Source organism: Ostrea edulis, chromosome 1, assembly GCF_947568905.1.
Source record: "Ostrea edulis chromosome 1, xbOstEdul1.1, whole genome shotgun sequence".
Taxonomy (NCBI): domain Eukaryota; kingdom Metazoa; phylum Mollusca; class Bivalvia; order Ostreida; family Ostreidae; genus Ostrea; species Ostrea edulis.
This window is the reverse complement of record NC_079164.1, coordinates 16,882,266-16,902,484: the sequence shown is the minus strand read 5'-3', so window position 1 is coordinate 16,902,484 and position 20,219 is coordinate 16,882,266. Positions and strand designations below refer to the sequence as shown.

General features: G+C 34.7%; 1 protein-coding gene across 1 annotated transcript; it reads right to left on the bottom strand.

Moving 5' to 3' along the window:
* Window positions 1–8,159: 8,159 nt before the first annotated feature.
* LOC130046272 (innexin-11-like) lies at window positions 8,160–9,917 on the bottom strand. The gene is made up of 2 exons (XM_048894473.2): window positions 8,805–9,917; window positions 8,160–8,675 (listed from the first exon to the last, which is right to left on the bottom strand). The coding sequence occupies exons 1-2, from the start codon at window positions 9,833–9,835 to the stop codon at window positions 8,294–8,296; spliced, it is 1,413 nt and encodes a 470-aa protein (XP_048750430.1). The 5' UTR covers window positions 9,836–9,917; the 3' UTR covers window positions 8,160–8,293.
* Window positions 9,918–20,219: the final 10,302 nt, after the last annotated feature.

The following is a 20,219-nucleotide window of genomic DNA, read 5'->3' as shown; positions in this document are numbered from 1 at the left end:
TGATGTAACGTGCTTCTGTACATTATCCAACATAGCAACAACAACAAAATACAAAGTTAACACACTATCTTTGACAATGAGTAAACCCCTACTCTGTCCTTGTTAAGTCTCCCAAACGAAGTTTGAAGACTATTGTTTTTGCTCGGTTCCTATTATTCTTCCGCTTCCGCTTCTTTCTCGCGCCTAAAATTCTTCGACACCGTTCTCCGTAACCAGTGAATGAAATTAATAGATGCAAGGTGAAGATAACGAACAGTGATCAATCTCATAACTCCTACAAGCAATACAAAATAGATAGTTAGGCAAACACGGACCCCTGGACACACCAGAGGTGGGATCAGGTGCCTAGGAGGAGTAAGCATCCCCTGTTGACCGGTCACACCCGCCGTGAGCCCATATCCTGATCAGGTAAACGGAGTTATCCGCAGTCAAATCAGTGTGCCAAGAACGGCTTAACAATCGGTATGAAACACGTCAGACAGCATTTGACCCAATGCGAGGTTGTATTGACGAACTAGATCGTTATAACGACCATAGAATTTGCGAAATGCTGACTTTAATCGAGACTGTTGAAATCCCTGTACCATCAACTTGTTTGTCAGTAGCTTACCTCGATTTAAAAACTGACTATACCCAGAACAAGCTCTTGCATATCGAATCAGTTGAGATATGTAAACACCATATGCAGGTGATAATGGAATATTGCTACATAAATGTGGGAAGTTGACGATGGAGAAGCTGAAATCATCCCGTTTGTCATACAGTTGAGTTGTCAGTTTGCCGTTAATGTCTACTTTCAATAAAATATCTCAGTATGAAGCAGAAGTGGACGACTCTGTGGTGTCCTTTATTTCGAGCTCACAGGGATATATCAAATCGACATATGAATGAAAGCTATCATTGTTAATAGACAAAACGTCATCGATATATCTAAAAGTCGAATTGAAGGTCACAGCGAGAGATTTTTTCTTCTCACGTAGAAGTTTTTGAATAAATTCTGCTTCATATGAATATAAAAACAGGTCAGCTAACAAAGGAGCACAATTCGTGCCCATGGGAATTCCAACAGACTCTTGGAAGACCTGATCACCAAAGACCACGAAGATATTGTCAATGAGGAACTCTAGCATATTTTTTATTTCAACTTCTGAGTACTTGTGCGTGGAATCAGAGTAGTGTTTAACAAAGTAAGTTTTTGAATGACTGATCACTAGATATGAATATTTCCGTTTTCCGTTTTTGTTGAAGAAGCAACTGTCTATGATGTCAAAAAGTCTAGTCTTTAATTTATCGTGAGGAATGGTCGTGTATAGTGTTGAAAAGTCATAGGTTTTAATGCTATTGATTTGGGGAAAATTCTGCGATTTCAAGTTTACTAAAAGTTCTTTAGAATTTTTTAGAATCCACATTTGATTGACACCACTTCTGGCATATGTAGTCGCACAGTAAGTTTGAAGTTTCTCCTTCACAGCTGTTAACATTTTCGTGAGGAGCAAAGATAGGGGCTTGGTAGAGCACTTACTAGATCCAGCAATGTCTCTTTGTTTGTAAGGGTTTTTATGTAGTTTAGGAATCCAGTATAGGTACGGTAACTCATATTCATTCGACCCATTGACTGGAATATTAAATGTGTCTAAAACTGAAGCATGGTTTTGAAGAATTTCGTCTTTTGAAAGGGCAGTTGGAGTATAAGTATGATTACCAAAAGTGGAATTAATGCCAAGTTCGTTTAAAATACAGTTGTAATAATGAGCCTTACAAACAAAGACAATGTTGTTACTAGCTTTGTCAGCTGGAACCAAAACATATTCCTCATGTAACCTATCTAATTCTTTTATCACTTCTGGTTTACTAAACACAGAAGGATAGATGGTACGTACTTTTGTTTTCATGTGTCTAATGCGGGATTTTAATATCCCTCTTATGCTTTTAACCCATTCTGACAGTGTATCAAGTTCTTCTTTTTCATATTTAGCCCACCGTCTGACATAATCTTCGACACAATTCATAATAGAGATGAAGTTCTGTCGCCAATTAAAAGACCGAGGTTTTCTGTATTTAAGATGAAGAACAAGAACACATTGGTGGATTACGTATAAGATGGTCTATATCTAAGCACTGCAAAGTTTGTTTATAATTAAAAAGTTTGGATACAATAGTAGAAGTATAGCTGTAGGAAATACAGGGTGTAGACTTGAACTTGAAATAAGTAGGAATACACGACTGAACCCTTTTATGACGAAGAATGTTGCTTATGTTGACGGCATCTATTCCTTTGTTTGTAAATTTGAGCTTAAGGAACTGACGGCATGATTTGGAAGGAATATCATCCATGGTCCGTGCTGGTTTATAGAGCCTGTGGTAGGCAACATCCATAATCATAGAGTTCAGTCTATATTCAGGTGTTGAAAAATCCAAGTATAGACTAGCCATAGCTTCTTCGAATAACGTACGTAAAACCCTCAATGGAATAGAGTAAAGTTTTGTACGAATATGATGTGGACCCAATTGTCTGTTGACGTGAGGCAAAAGTTAATCAAACGTGACATCATTTATACTTGGTCTTTTATATGAACGATGTCCGTGACTGCGTTTTCGTCTTTGGGTATTGGGAAAGAGTCCCATCACATTAACGTTATTTCCTTGTGGACTAGTCAAATTTCCTACATCATATACATTATCATTGCATCCATATGGAAATGCAGTGCCTAGAGTCCTGATCCAGTGATCTTCTCGTTGTCTACGAAAGGGGGTGCTCAATGTAGGATTGTTTGTGTGATGGTAAATTTTTTCTAAAATCCTTACCCTCATGGACAAGATGGAGTGGTCCGGTGCATTAAAATGTTTGTAAAGAAGTTGGTTACCACCATTATTAATTTGAAATCTGTGCCCCGATATTCTTTTATTAAGTGAACCCTTGGTTTCTCCCACATAAATTAAGCCACACAGGTTACACTCAATGGCGTAGACAACGTTAGAAGATTTACAAGTCAGATTATCAAACGTTTTGGTACAGAAACTACGTCCAGTTAAATTACTACTAAATGAATTTTTAGTGATACGTAATAGATATTCAAGGATATGATAGGTCAATATATCTAGATGTGTAGAAATGTTTTTGTTTTCAGATTGAAGGGGGTTAGGGTATATTTATGGGGGGGGGGGGGGGGGGGGGGGGGGTTAAACATAGAACTCTATGGGGGAAAATTAATTCCAAATTGAACAGATATAACTTGACAAATATGATATATAGAGTCCTAGGGTCTTCAGAAAATGACAGGGCCTACCAACAAGCATCACAGTATAGTGACTCCAGTGACCTTGATATCTGACCATGAACATAAAAACTGGTATAACTTTAAAACCAGGACTAATAGTAAATTGGAATCTTCAGACATGGCAAGAGGATGACAGGACATACAAAGTAGTATCAAGGTTAAGTGACTCCAGTGACCTTGACCTTAAAACACAAAATTGGTATTACTCAAGAGCCAAGTCTGATAGATATATGAGGTCTTCAGAAATGATGACGAGATCTACAAATTGGTATCAAGGTCAAGTGACTCCTTTGACCTTGAACATACAAATTCATGTAATTTTAGAACTGGAATTGATTGAGACATTGGATCTTCATAAATGAAAGAATGGTGAGATCTACAAATCAGTATCAAGGTCAAGCGACTCCAGTTACCTTAACCTCTGATCATAATTTTTTTATTACTTAAGAACTAGGTCTGATATAGAGATGTAATATTCAGAAATACTAAACGGATGATGGGATCTACAAAGTGATATCAAGGTCAAGTGACTCCAGTGACCTTAAGCTATGACCCTAAACCTAAATCTGGTATAACTTTAAAACTGTAAGTGATAGAGACATGTCATCTTCAGCAATGATAAAAGGATGTAGTAACCTACAAACTAGTATCCCCATTGACCTTGAGTATAAAACTTGTATAACTTTAGAACCAGGCCTGGGGGTTATAAAACTGTTTGAGCACGTTTTTATACTCAAACTCTGTGCTCTAAATTGTATTCATACTCAAAAGTAAAGGTTATAAAACTTCTATAAAATTATTTTCACGCTGAAATTGAGTAGATCTACATGCTCAAGATTTTTCGAGTATGTTTCGTAGCTTGCTCAGAGTTGTATCCAAGAGAAACATGGCTGAGTTTGAGTATGAGTTCGGTAAAAGTTTTATAACCTCAGGGTCAGGACTGAGAGAGGCATATGATCATCAAACATGATATGAGGAAGTTGGGACCTACAAACTAGGATCAAGGTCAAGTGACACCAGTTTTACTGAACAAAAAAGGGGATTCATTTTTTTAAAATTTCAAATCAAAGCCTTTGTGATATTCTCGAGAAGGACGTTAAACAATATTCAATCAATCAATCATCTAGATTTTTAAAATGAAGTTAAAATTGCTATGGATTTTGTCAAGGGAGGAAATAGTAGTACTCAGAAAAAGCCACATTTATACAACCAGTAGTACTTCGTATGGGAGACTTTATAATCGGTAGATTATAATCATATCTTGTTTAAAATTAAAGTAAACTGTCATCTTCTGGTGAAACTTCCTCTTCCTTCATACGAAATTGTTTAAGCGTAATTTGTTTTTTATAATGAATGCTTCTCAAAGACTTGTGGTCACTTTTGTCTAAATTTCTTATCACAGACTCGCATACTTGTTCCCCAATTTTATGAATACAACCAGCATTGTATCTTGATATCTTTAATATGATAATGAACTGAAAGAATCAATATGACTGTCGTATAGTGTTGAATTAGAGAAAACATCAACAAATGCAAATATATTATAATATGTTTGTGTAAAATTTCATTCAGTACGATATGCGTGTAGCTGATCGAATTATAAGTGACAGAATACGACACAGTACTGGCTCCGGGATCAAGAAACTGTCTTAAAGTTAAGGTAGACCTATACTCTGCCTTAAATGGACTCAATCATGAAAAAATTGCCTTTATAAGATAGATATATATTCCAGTAATAGATAAACATTGAAAAATATATATGTCAACATGCTAATTTCATTGTTATTGCTTCTCAAAAGTAAGTACCCCATCCACATATAATCAGCATTAACGAAAATCTATTCCTCCTTCTTATTTTTCTTAATAATTATTATTTTACCAAAACAAATGGGCTGTAATAAGCAACATAAACTATATACCCATTATTTAATGATATGTAATCATTTATTTTAATAAATTTGAATAACTATTTTCATAATGTACACTTTGTGAGCCCACACATGTTAAAAGAAATACTGTTGAAAATGCCATTTGATGTCAATATTGGTCTTTTCCTCCAATTTTTATGGACTAAACCTTGAATAAATTGTTTCTAATTTAAAGATTATTATCTCAGAAAAAGGATTTGCGTAAGAAAATCATATGTTGACGCATCATTTTAAAAGCTATAAGCTCTATAACTAGTACACCCCCCACCCCCCAAAAAGTTCTTGAATTATACATTATCATATTTTCATACGACATGTGAACTTTGAGTATATTTACAACATTGGATAATAATTTGAACTATGTTAAACTATAAGTATTATAGATACATGTGGTTTGAAATTAGATCTTACATTTTATCTGAAAACAAATCATTCTAGAAGATGGTATTCACAATGTGAATGTAAAAGGAAAGTAACAAACTGAATTTTGATAGTTTTGCTATTATGATTAATGCATGTGTGTAATGTGTGTTATATCTTTTATCATGGAATCATTTGTATATACATAAATTGGATATACGTACATGTACACCACTTACGCCGATGTATGTAGATGCAATCTCAATAAGGAACTACACTGTAATCGCATTATACAGATGCCGCCCCAATAATTTTGAAAAACAGGAGAGGGGATGAGGAAAAAATGACAAATTTATGACGGTCGGTGAAATAAAACAAATTATTTGCAGCCGTTCTTTGAAGCTTGTGCCGTTCTTTGAAGCTTGCGTCAATATCTGCAACATTGGAGCAGCGAACATAATTGTCTACGACATCTGTGGTCATGGTCACTGAAGCAGCGAAGTGTGAATTTTTATTTTTACACAAGCTTACCATGTATTTGTTCATGATAATATGGATTCAACAGCTGCGTAGTTTTGAATTAGCAATCATTACGATCGAGAATTTTTTACTCATATGGAGACGTCACCATTGCCGGTGAAGGGCTGCAAAACTTAGGCCTATGCTCGACGCCGACGGTCTTTGAGTAGGGATTTTTAGCGTGCCACACCTGCTGTGACACGGGGCCTCTGTTTTTGTGGTTTCATTCGAAGGATCGTCCCATTTAGTCGCCTCTTGCGACAAGCATGGGGTACCGAGGACCTACTTTAACCCGGATCCTCACAAAAGAAATATTATTATTATGATGCTGGTGGAAATATGAATTGGTCCCCCTTTCCCATCCGTCTCTCCAACTTTCTGATGCCCGCGTAATCCCATATGTTGAACATCGATCATTGTAAAACTTTTACATACATGAATAGTCAATGTATCTCACGGACGCCCTCATCCGCCAAAATGTTGTCTGTTCTCCAACCGATTTTTATCTAAAGCTTGAATCATCTTTAGCCCCCCCCCCTTTTTTTTTTTTTAAAAAAATACATTGTACAAAATTTGACCGCAGTTGATAAGAACGCCTTGGAAGGAATTAATATCGGACAATCATATCGCCATGTAAAAAATCAAACTGATATCTTTGAAAAACCACATTTCGGAAAACGGACGCGTGGTTCCGCATTTACATTTGATTGTGACGTAGGCCGTGTATAGGTCTACTTTTAAATTAAGATTTGAACTTAGCTAAGATTGCTGACTTAAATGGATCACAAAACGAACCTGAGCAAATCTTAACTAAGATTGTCTTAACTTAAGTTTAAGTCTAGAATCTTAAATTGCTTATAGCAACAAGGAACTCTTTTGCGTAGACGTAACAAAAAGATATATAAAAAAAAAATAAATGACTTAAACAACATAGTCAGTGTCTAAAACGTCTAGTTTATGATCACTAATGCTGACGCAGGCACATACATGTACCAACACCCCCCTTTTTTTTTATTAAAAAGAAAGTTAACTTATTTTCATTTTTACATACATGTGCATACAAATTTTGATGTATTGACCCTGTCGCCTCCCTCTTTCAAAAAGTAGTAATGAATGTAAGAGTGATTGAAGCGATAATTTTATTAAATTCAATGCCTTTATTTATTTTGTCGACTGTGTGAGTACATGTAGCAAAGAAGGATAACTCTAATTAATTTCAAATTCGGGCTCGGACTGCACATTACTCGTGTGCAAATGCAGACTGCAAGTAATGATTGTTTTCTTCTTCCACATTGTCAACAAACTCAGTCAGGTAAATACATGTACTTTTGTAGTCGTAACTTTTTAGTGAAACGGTCGTATGTGTACATGCTACTTTCACATTTACATCTACTTTACAAACTACGATCAGGCAGTGAAACGGACAATCGGGCGATCAATCCTGTGATATTTTGATCACATAAGAAGTCATATTTATGCCTATATATTTGAAAACGCCCGCTCTCAATTTTTCTGGGCTAGTGGTGTTACTTTTCGATTACATGGATTTGACTTCTTTTCCTGTAATGGCAATACTCTGCTTAAAGAAAAACATTTTTTTTTTCTTCATTATATGATTTTCGACGTCAAGATCCTGTTTTCGATCTACCGACAGTCTATTGTTTCTTAAATAAATGATTTGTCCGCTTCATGGTAGGGACAGACATCTTCAACGACAGATTTTATCCTACTCGCCTCAAAAATGCAACCAGCGCGGCCATTTTGAACGAACTTAGCGATAGTCTTAGAAAGTTAAGACAGCTCCAAGGCAGTCTTAAAATTTAAGACAAAATACCAATCTTAAGCCTAAGTGATTTTTTTGTGATCCACTTTAAGACCAGTCTTAAGATTTAAGCGCAACTTTATTGATTTAAGACAATCTTAAAGTTTAAGACAGTTTCATGATCCCGGAGCCTGATGCGCAAAATTAATCCATGTTACTTCAATTTAATTTTATGTAACTATTGCAGAAAGTAGTACAACAGAGATGGAAAAATTAAACATTTAATCTTACTTTTCGAACAGAACAGATACATTGATTTACAAGACATTGCATTACATGTACGAGCAACTACAGATCTATGATTTGAATGAGATTACATATTATTATTCATAGAGCATTTCTGGAGCACAGAAGAAGACTAGTTATCTAAGTCTCCGAGGATTCTGTCATTGTGTGCCGGCCATCACTGGTGGATATAGTAATGGCGCAGTCGGCTGGTGACCTTCACCTTTGTATGCCTCTGATCCATCTTGTATATCTCCTGTCTGTTTATGATATTGTACAGTTGGACAATTCGGTCTAGAACTTGGATGTTGTACAGAGTAGGTGACTATGGCTGGACTAGGTTGTGTTATACCATTACAAATCTTCCATAATTCTGTGACGGTTTCCATAACAACGCACCCGTTTTCAGTTTCTTGGACCTGCTTCAGGAAGGATATGACGTCTTCGCCCAAAGTGTCATTAGCAAATTGTTGAATACTTCGGTCCGTCAAAACTTGATTTGAATTTTCAAGATCTAGTTTCATCAGATTTGATTTAACAAACCTAAAAATGCAATTTTTGAAATAAAATCAGACTTACAAATTTAAAAAGAATTATCAATGTTGATAAATGTATATTTTTCGTTTATCAAGATTACAATAATACTTCTATGAGGATATGTTTGAAGCTTACCAGACCCTGAAAAACGGAAAGATGGCACCACAAACGTGAAATAAACCATCGGCTACAGTTGCAGCAACGCTGAACATCAACCACCACCAGGCCACAGCCATTATCTGTTCTAGATACGGATTGAATGGAAAAGAACACTGTACCGTAAACCATTGATCCTTTTGAAGAAGAGGTATGGAAAAAGTACATATAGCATTCCTTGGGAATGCTGGAGAACTCTGAAAAACTGACTTGTTTTCTCTAATGTTTCCTAAAATCTGGGATCCAAAGCTGGTTTCATTCTCGTGCTTCAGGAACGAGTCCAATAATCCTAAGTGCATTGATGCGTTTACGAAATAAAGCAATTTGATAAAGGAATGAAAAATTGTAAATGCCCCTAGTGACAGAATGTTTACTTTCCGGTGTTGGATCCATTGGTCCAGGTAGACTGCCAGTCTTCTTCCCACAGACTTACGATCGTCTCCCTGGTGTTGTGTGTTGACACAGTAATGAATACCCAATCTCCTCTCTCCCAACTTCCATACAATGAACGGAATTCGAAGAAATAGAGCTTGCAAAATCAAGATTAATGAAACATATTGATACAGAGTTCTTTCACCATCTTTATATCCATCTCCTAGATAAACTTCTGAAACTTTATTTGGATCGGTGTCAGGAAGTCTTGGAGAAAACTTCCGAATTTTCGTGGCTTCATAACACTGAGATTTGGTGGTTGCAGTATCATGAGTGGTGAATTCTCGAGGAACCCTACATTCAATTGAGCTAAAATACATAGGACCAAAAAATGCCACTATGCCAAATACAAGAAATAGCAATGGCGTCCACTTTCCGTTCAGTGTGTCCACCCAACTCTCCGACGATGTTGATAATTTTGTCACAGCCATACCTTGCCTACAACATACAGAAACCAAAAAATTGCGCACTAGAGCATGCGGTAATTGATTTACGGAGCAGCTCGGCATAAAGAAGATTAATATAGTAGCTGTGAAGAAGTTACTTTTATGAGGTCCATTAATTATGGTGATAGTCATCTTCTACTTATATATGCAAACTAATTATTTTCAAAATAACCAGAAAAAAAAGTTTATAATAGTAGCTAGTTCATCAATTTGTTGAACAAAATATCACTCAATAAAAAATATGAAATCAATAAAATTGATCTAGTAACAAAAGAAATGACCTATTATAAGATTTTAAACGAAGCAAAATTTATAGGGAAAAATAGATTTTAAACGTCAGGTGCTTTACCAAAAAAAACAACAGATACAGCGCTGTTAAACTGGTTAGTAAACACTTTACATAACTACTGCTCCCTCCTCAGATTTAACCTACCCAAGTGAATCGAAACTCCCGAGTCCTGCAACAATGTTGAATTACGGAACGGACGAGCCCCCATATTTGACAAGAGGATGTGACACAAGGTGGGAAATATAATCGTACCCTTGGTCCGACAATAGCAACTGTACCACAAAACCAAAAGGTACGGATGTTTGTTTTTTTTTCTTGTGATAACGTTCCTGGTGTGTACCAGACAACACTTTCTTACCTGGTGTATTTGATTTTGTTTTCTTTTAATTCAGTGTGTTGGTTTTTATTTTGTAATTTTTAAATTCCGAATTTTTTGAGTAATGTTGTTTCTTTAAAAATAATGTATTCCTTGTTTAAATCATTTACGTTTTTAGATTGGACTTTTGTTGATGCACTAGATTCGGCTTTTTATCTGTAATTTCGTGTAGTTTTTGTGTGTATTGCAGTTCCTTTGCACTCAAAGGTCTTCGTAATATACAATGCCAACTTTGGTATTGGATCAAACTGCGCTTGTATAGGGAAAGTACAAAAGCATTATCAGATGTATTTTAGTAGGGGTATTGTATTTGTTTTAATCTTTGTTGGGGTGGGGGTTGTATTTTAGTAGGGGTATTGTATTTGTTTTAAATCTTTGTTGGGGTGGGGGTTGATATACAATAATGTATTTTAGTAGGGGTATTTGTTTTAATCTTTGTTGGGGTGGGGGTTGTATTTTAGTAGGGGTATTGTATTTTTTTTTAAATCTTTGTTGGGGTGGGGGTTGATATACTATATAAGAGTTCACTTAACGCTTATACTGACAGAACGAGCGGGTACATTGTGATAAGAACTGTATTTTCTTCCAGTGAAGGAGAATCATATTTACAATGCATTATTAAAACTGTTTCCCATTCATTGCAAAAATATCTCAGAAATTGTTTGAGAAAGGGAATGAAACTTACCTTATTAGTCCCTGTTCGCTTTGCTAATCGTCTTGTTTGTGCGTCCGTCGTCTGGTAAATGGGGCGACGCAGCCGATGTATACAGCTTTATCCTAAATATGATTAATGATCCTTGTCTTCTTGATTTATCCCTGATGTCCGAACACAATGACCTGACACGGTGGAGCTATGTGACCTTGTTCAGAGTCTAAATAGTTTATAATAGCGGGATGTTATAGAATAGGGCTTACTTCCCTTCCCTGAACAAGTTGGAATGAACAGATCACCATACTGGGAGATAAACATCGCCAGGAGATGCAATGGGTGATAGGAGGTTAGAGATATCTACATGTATGATTTATAGCCGAATAATTCAGCGTTGACAATTAATACTATAAAGTAGGAGTATTTTGGGGTGTTTTTTATTTTTCCTTTTTAATTTTTTTTTTTTTTTTTTTTTTTTTTTTGCTTGCAGTAAATGTGAAATTAAACATCACAGTAGGGATATGAGCGACACGAATCCGAAAATATGGATACCCTGCTACATGTGTATTTCATCGGGTGACTTCTAATGCAAGGTGAAGATAACGAACAGTGATCAATCTCATAAATTCTATAAGCAATACAAACTAGATAGTTGGGCAAACACGGACCCCTGGTCACACCATAGGTATGAAATGTATGTGTTCAGTATGTCTCATACGAGAACTTCGTGAAACGCGTTTTAAAAGGTGTTGCACGTCTCATGTTAATTTCCGTAAAGGTGTTGTATGAAAGATCGAAAAAAAATTAAGTTATTCAGATATATCATAAAACGAATTGGAACTTCTGTCTTGATTCAAGAATTTTTGAAAATAAATTTAGAAGACATGTATTGACAAAATTAGCCAAATTATTTCGAGTTGAAATCAAGCAATAAGCGATTTATAAGATTTTTAGCGTTAAAATGGAGGGGTACATGTATCCCCGAATTTCAGAAAAACTGCCACCGTGAAACAAAATAAATTTAGCATGAACATGTTCTTCGAGTTTTCCTCTAAAAACCGTCGCTTTGAAATTTTGTTTCACGAAGGCATTTTTTGTAAATTTTAAAAAATTGAAACGATCTCACTGATATTATTTTCAACTTCACCTGCACGTTAATTTTCCTTAGTATTGTATGGTCTACCGCGTGGTTCAGTGGGTAAGGTCATCGACTCTTATATGTAAAAATGTTTTCTATTTTTAAAAGGACCGGGTTCGACTCCCTCACGAACACATTTTTTTTTTCATCTAGATTTTTTTTCTTAATTGAAACACGCTTCTAGTTTTTATGAATGTTTCATGTAAAGTCTCTGTAAATAACCGTTAAATAGTTTGAGTTTATATGTATTCCAGTAGCAAATTGCTATGTTGAATCAATTTTTACAGATGCATGTACTTTAATGTTGAACTTTATTAATGCGTATTAAACTTTCCATATTTTGTTTTGTGGTCAGAGTAATGCACAGTTGCCAATTGTTGGTTGTAGAAAATAATACATACGATTATAAGAGCTTTTGGACTGTAGTAGTATAGAATATTAAATATTTGATACACTCGTACATGTAACATGTAACCGTATACATTGTATCTGATACTCAGCAAAAAAGAAGACAATTTAATTTTCACGATTTCAGAAATTATCTTTAGACTACATGTATAATGTATTGACACATAAAATGTATTAGGCTTGTCCCTAGTACTGGGGAATCCTTCAGGTATTTAAATGGCAAATACGCAATGAGTATAAATATGAATGAAAGCCAGTTCTACGTCACGAGTGCTGGCACGGAGCTCCGATTAGGAAAAATTCCCGCTTCGGTACAACACCCTCTTTCAAAAGTATCTGGAGTGCTTTTTTTCTCGATTTAAACATATTTTATTGAGAAACTCAAAAGGATGGGCAACAGGCAGAGCCAATGTAGGCCCTCTCCCAAATACAAAGGTCAAGTTTGTATCATGATATAAAGGTACAGTGTATAAAAAGGATTTTTTTGAAGATTTAACAATACTGTAATGAGGTTTACATGAAAATAGTTAATAAGAGTTTTGTTGAATTTTGCTATGAATTGATTTTTTTTATAGATCAACATGTTCTACACATACACACATACTTACATAACCCTCCACCTACAGTCACACACATACATATAATATAGATCAATACTAACTCTCCACCTACAATCACACACATACATACAATATAGATCAATACTAATCCTCCACCTACAGTCACACACATACATATATACATATAATATAGATCAATACTAACTCTCTACCTACAGTCACACACATACATATAATATAGATCAATACTAACCCTCCACCTACAGTCACACACATACATATAATATAGATCAATACTAACCCTCCACCTACAGTCACACACATACATATAATATAGATCAATACTAATCCTCCACCTACAGTCACACACATACATATAATATAGATCAATACTAACCCTCCACCTACAGTCACACACATACATATATACATATAATATAGATCAACACTAACCCTCCATCTACAGTCACACACATACATATAATATAGATCAATACTAACCCTCCACCTACAGTCACACACATAAATATATACATATAATATAGATCAATACTAACCCTCCACCTACAGTCACACACATACATATATACATATAATATAGATCAATACTAACTCTCTACCTACAGTCACACACATACATATAATATAGATCAATACTAACCCTCCACCTACAGTCACACACATATACATATAATATAGATCAATACTAATCCTCCACCTACAGTCACACACATACATATATACATATAATATAGATCAACACTAACCCTCCATCTACAGTCACACACATACATATAATATAGATCAATACTAACCCTCCACCTACAGTCACACACATACATATATACATATAATATAGATCAACACTAACCCTCCATCTACAGTCACACACATACATATAATATAGATCAATACTAACCCTCCACCTACAGTCACACACATAAATATATACATATAATATAGATCAATACTAACCCTCCACCTACAGTCACACACATACATATATACATATAATATAGATCAATACTAACTCTCTACCTACAGTCACACACATACATATAATATAGATCAATACTAATCCTCCACCTACAGTCACACACATACATATATACATATAATATAGATCAATACTAATCCTCCACCTACAGTCACACACATACATATAATATAGATCAATACTAACCCTCCACCTACAGTCACACACATACATATAATATAGATCAATACTAATCCTCCACCTACAGTCACACACATACATATAATATAGATCAACACTAATCCTCCACCTACAGTCACACACATACATATATACATATAATATAGATCAATACTAACCCTCCACCTACAGTCACACACATACATATAATATAGATCAATACTAACCCTCCACCTACAGTCACACACATACATATAATATAGATCAATACTAACCCTCCACCTACAGTCACACACATACATACATACATATAATATAGATCAATACTAACCCTCCACCTACAGTCACACACATACATATAATATAGATCAATACTAACCCTCCACCTACAGTCACACACATATACATATAATATAGATCAATACTAACCCTCTACCTACAGTCACACACACATACATATAATATAGATCAATACTAACCCTCCACCTACAGTCACACACATACATATAATATAGATCAATACTAACCCTCCACCTACAGTCACACACATACATATAATATAGATCAATACTAACCCTCCACCTACAGTCACACACATACATATAATATAGATCAATACTAACCCTCCACCTACAGTCACACACATACATATATACATATAATATAGATCAATACTAACTCTCCACCTACAGTCACACACATACATATAATATAGATCAACACTAACCCTCCACCTACAGTCACACACATACATATAATATAGATCAATACTAACCCTCCACCTACAGTCACACACATACATATAATATAGATCAATACCAACGTAGATCAATCCAGCCCGTTAGAAGAAAAAAGAAAATGAATAATTTGTAAAAAAAAAAAAAAAAAAAAAAAAAATAATAATAATGATAAATAAATAAAAAAAAATAAAAAATCCCAAAAATTAACTTGTCAAAAGCGTTTAGAAGATTTAATGTAGTTATGAACATAAGAAATAATTTTGCAATTCAAGCTATATGAATACTTAGAACTACCATATAGAATATAGTTCAATTGAAACGGGACATCGATGTCATGAAATTGCTGCATAAGAATATCTCTTTGATGATTATATTTTGCACATTCAAGGAAATAATGCACATTCCCTTCAAATTCATAGCCACAATGCAAACAATGTGGATCATCGGTCAAATAATATTTCAATAAATGAGCATTCAAATTACTAGCTTTTTTCCCGTAACTGACAGAGAATAATATTTTCTCGTCTGTCGCCAAAACTAAAGTGCTTTTTGGTTTTTTGGAATTTCCATCATCTTGAGTTTAGACTTGAATATGGATAAAGTTGGAGAATTCTTTATATCAGCTTTTAGCTCATTCCAGAGTTTGATTGTCGACGGAATAAAACTGTTGTAGTAAGAAGATGTTCGGCAAAGTGGCAGACAATAAAGATTGCCACTTGACCTGAGATTATACACATGATCAGTTGCAAGAAAAGGTTTAATTAAGTCAGACATATACTGTGGAGCTATGCCATTTATTCTTTTATAGAATAATTTAAGCTTATGTTTATCGCTACGAGCTTCTAAAGGCTCCCAGCCCAATTCACTATATAAATTGCTTTTTGAAAAATTAACTCTAAGCCCTGTAATTATTCGTGCTGCCTCAACTTGAATCTTTTCAAGTAATTCAGAATTTTCTTTAGTACAATTACCCCTTACTACATCACCATATTCCAAGACTGGTGTGATGAAAGCAAAGTAGATCTTGATAAGTATTCCCCTATCAAGAGTATGTTTAAGCAATCTTAATATGTTTAACCTTTTGGATGCTTTTTCATAAATACTAGAAATATGCTTGGACCAATAACCATCAGACTGGAAAGGCAGGCCTAAGTGAATATGAGAATTTTGTTGATTAATAGCTTCACCGTCATATCCAAACTGAATCACAGGAAAGTTAATAAGTTTTTTTTATTGCTCTCTTCATGACAAGATGTATGTGCTGTTGTACATAAATTGACTCATGGAAGTTCCTTTAAAAAATTTACACTCGCTTACCAAATATTCAAAGTTGATATCGCATGGGTTACCCTGTAGAAAAAATATGCATGGTTTATTTTCATCTATATTTATTTATTCATTCATTTCTTATGAGCAACGGAGTGGATTTTTTTTTTTTTAAAAATAGGCTTAGCTAAATCTTTGCGTCCAATATATCTCATAGTTTATTAACTAATGATAATCTTGACTATTACAGCCCATCAGAATACAATTAAATTCATATACTATCTATTATTTACGATATTGCTCAAGGTGGATTGAAAACCCAGATCAAGTGTTCCACGGTTATATAGTACATTGATAGCTGAATAACACAAGTACAATTGTTTGACATTGGCCGAAAGCGGTGGCTCACTGGTTGTCCAAGAGTGTTCGCCAATGCTTCGTGTAATAAAGATTAAAGGCTAACAACGTTTGGGTTGGGAGCGGTAGCTCCCCAAGTCGATAACAGTTAAAGATGGCCTTACCTTACAACGTGAAATCACCTAAGCTGTTGTTTGGATTATTCAAATCGAAGGGTTGAAGAACGTTTCAATGTGGGCAATCGAGGGTACCGTTGATGGAGTAAGTTTAGGTACGAGTATAGTTTATACGTATTTTATTGTCAACTACTATCGACAAAAGAATCAGGACAAACGTTATACCAATTTACTAATGCCTTCTCTAGCTAGTGATTAGTACACGTATCCTGATGACATATAAAATATATTGAAGAATAGTTATTATAGTTTTCTATTATAATACAAATAAGAAATGGTGGGGTTGGAGTGCAAGTGAATTGGGTGGGGGACATTGGATTCCTATATTACCTCCGTTAACAAGAGCTCACTGTATGCATGCAGTTACATGTATTAGTCCCCTACCGACGAAGCCGAAGGGGGCTTTAGGTTTGCGCTCCATCCGTCAGTCCAGTTTTCCACACTTTTTTCTCTGTTCTTGCATATATTTATTTTATATTTGGTATGATGCTTTGCCATAACAAGTTACAGATCAAGTTCGAATTTCGTCTCGGTCCGTTGATTTTTCACTTAGTTTTGGCCCTTGGACTTAGAAAAATAGCATGAATTATCAGTTTTCCGGACTTTTTTTGGTTGTGCTTGTAGATATTCATTTGATATTCGGTACATTGCTTTGTCATAACAAGTTACAGATCAAGTTCAAATTTCATCTCGTTCCGTTGATTTTCCATTAAGTTATGGTCCTTGGACATAGAAAAATAGCATGATTTGTTGGTTTACATCCAAGTTTCTTATCTCTGTAGATACGAATACTACACTCATTAAAACTTCTAGCATAGTAATACAACAATATAGCTAAATTATTCATGATCACCTACATGTCACAGTTTATTGACTTGGTTAAAGACCTAAACCTAATTATAAGTTTTGTCTTTTTTCCCTGGTCTAGTCTATACTCAAATAGTAGTTGATTTCCAACCATTTCTATCCTGGTTCCCCAATTTTCGCTTTTACCATAACCTACATAATGAACTTTGAATATTGTTGTGGTACAGTAATTTTTGCAACCGGTAGGGGACTATGTATTGCCATACAATACTCTCAGAATGCTTGTTTATTGTGAAGATAAATGTTTGTTATGTGGTTCGTTTGGTATTTTCAATGTATTTGAGAACCTCATTATGTATTTTGGAGTTCAATCGGGACGTAGTAGGCGGGTCTAGGCATCACATACTGCTAATAATATTTTCAAAAATTACTTTAGGGAACCGCAAAACTAAAGAGAGCACGTTAACAACTAGAGCATGCAGAATTCGATACAGCCTCTTCCAAGAATGGAAATAGAACATACGGTAATTGATAATACATGTAAAGAATATTTGGTGTGAAGATCGCCTTAAACCAAAAAGGCTTTGAAATAATACAGTCCATACAACATAATCCATCCTTGACTTTTCTGGAAATATATAAAGGAGTATAGCTCACTTGCCATTCGATACGGACCATATCTAATAAAATCAAAATTTTACAATTCTACAATATCTATACAGCATAATTCATCCTTAGCTTTTCTGGTTTAACGTACACCTGTGGTTAAATTCCTAAATTCTGTATTTTTCAATGCATTAATTAGCAATTTATAATATAACTCATACAGCATGATGATAATTTCCGTGAAATTTTGGTCAGAAAATTGTGAATTTTGCCTTTGTTACTAGCGAGATTTATTAGCTACTGTATTATGAATTATTGAACGTGTTTGTAAATGCGCTATTTTGTAGGCCGTATCGAATAGAAAGTAAGCTATACCCCTTTATATATTTCGAACTCTTCAAAAACTGCAGTAACCACTGTACAACAAATCCAAATGTATACTTTATCGGATAACTTGAAGTGTTTAATATCAAATGCCTAACTTTGCCAATAAATGGAGATTTCTTTTAAATATGAATACTGTGGAATCATTAGAATTCGTGGTGGCTCAATTTTCGTGGGTACCCCTCACCCACGAATTTACATCCTCAACGAATAAAGACAAAGCAAACATTCCAGAGTTATCTTTCTTTCAAATACTAGTATATAAATCCACGAAATTACGTCCCCACGAACCCGTAAAAATTCAGCAATCCACGAAAATTGGCCCCCTCGAATTTAAATGATTCTACAGTATACATGTAAAACTTATACGGTACCAATTTTGATGCACCAGATGCGCATTTCGACAAATTATGTCTCTTCAGTGATGCTCAACCGAAATGTTTGAAATCCGAAATAACAATGAAGTTTTAGAGCTATTACAGTCAAAAACAGTGTGCCAAAAAAGTGGAGTTAAATTCGTATTTTCAAGCTAGTAACGAAGTACTTAGCTACTGGGCTGTAGAGACCCTCGGGGACTAACATAGTGTACATAAAATTCGAAATGTATCGCTGGTATTTAATCTTGAAACGATACGTCAGAAAAGACAGATCAAAACTATTTGGTCTATTACGGGGACATAAAAAAATTAGAACGTCTTCAAAAATTGCGAAATATTCACATTACAGTGGTGATGTGTTGGCTTCGTGACATTCGTCTACTACTTTCTGACTGGAGTATAGCCGTTCAAAACAATTCGCTGGAACTTTTCAGGAGATACACTCGAGAGTAGTGTACAATAATCACTAATTTAATGCAGTGCAACATTGGCTCCATAAACTAAGGATATATTTAGTTCTATTAGGATACCCCCAACAATTGTTAACAGAATTTTGAAAAACTGTTTTCCAGTGTATTGATATTGCTTAAACCCAATATTGACAACAACATTTTCCTAAGAAACCACTTTCATTTTTGCATTATTCATCAATCTTTACTTGAAAATTCAATATCGAAACTTGCATGTACCCAGAAATTGAAATCCTTCAAAAACGTCTTTTTATTGGTGTTTTAATGACCGACTTACATTGCTCTGCGCTGAAGTACTAGCAAATCCCACATAAACACAGCAAAATCCTTCTTTATTTGATGCATTAAAAAAAATTGAGTATCCTATGGCCTAAAGATTCCTTATCAAAGTTGCAACAGCAGCACATTTTTTTAACCATTGGGAATTGCAGTGGCAGTAAGACAAGCAAAGTCAGTTTTTGATACACTACTATAGATATAAATGTACCAGATATCACACTCTTATCAAAATAATGTGATTAGTTTGAATGTGTACAGGATGATCATGAATTAAAATTTGAAGTTGGAGACTCAATATAAACAACAAAATTTTAGGGAAATGGAATACCCCCAAAAATTGTTATAGAATTTTTTAAACCTATTTATTAATGTTTTAATATTGCTAAAACCGATACCAATATTTACCACAAAAGTTTCTTAAGAAACCACTTTTTTTTATTTTTATTTTTTTATTTTTTTTTTACATTATTCATAAAAT

Coding starts and splice junctions, on each gene's coding strand:
- LOC130046272 (XM_048894473.2), bottom strand. CDS start 9,835: ATGACTATCACCATAATTAATGGACCTCATAAAAGTAACTTCTTCACA. Junction 8,676..8,804: donor TTTCCGTTTTTCAGGGTCTG/GTAAGCTTCAAA, acceptor TTGCATTTTTAG/GTTTGTTAAATCAAATCTGA.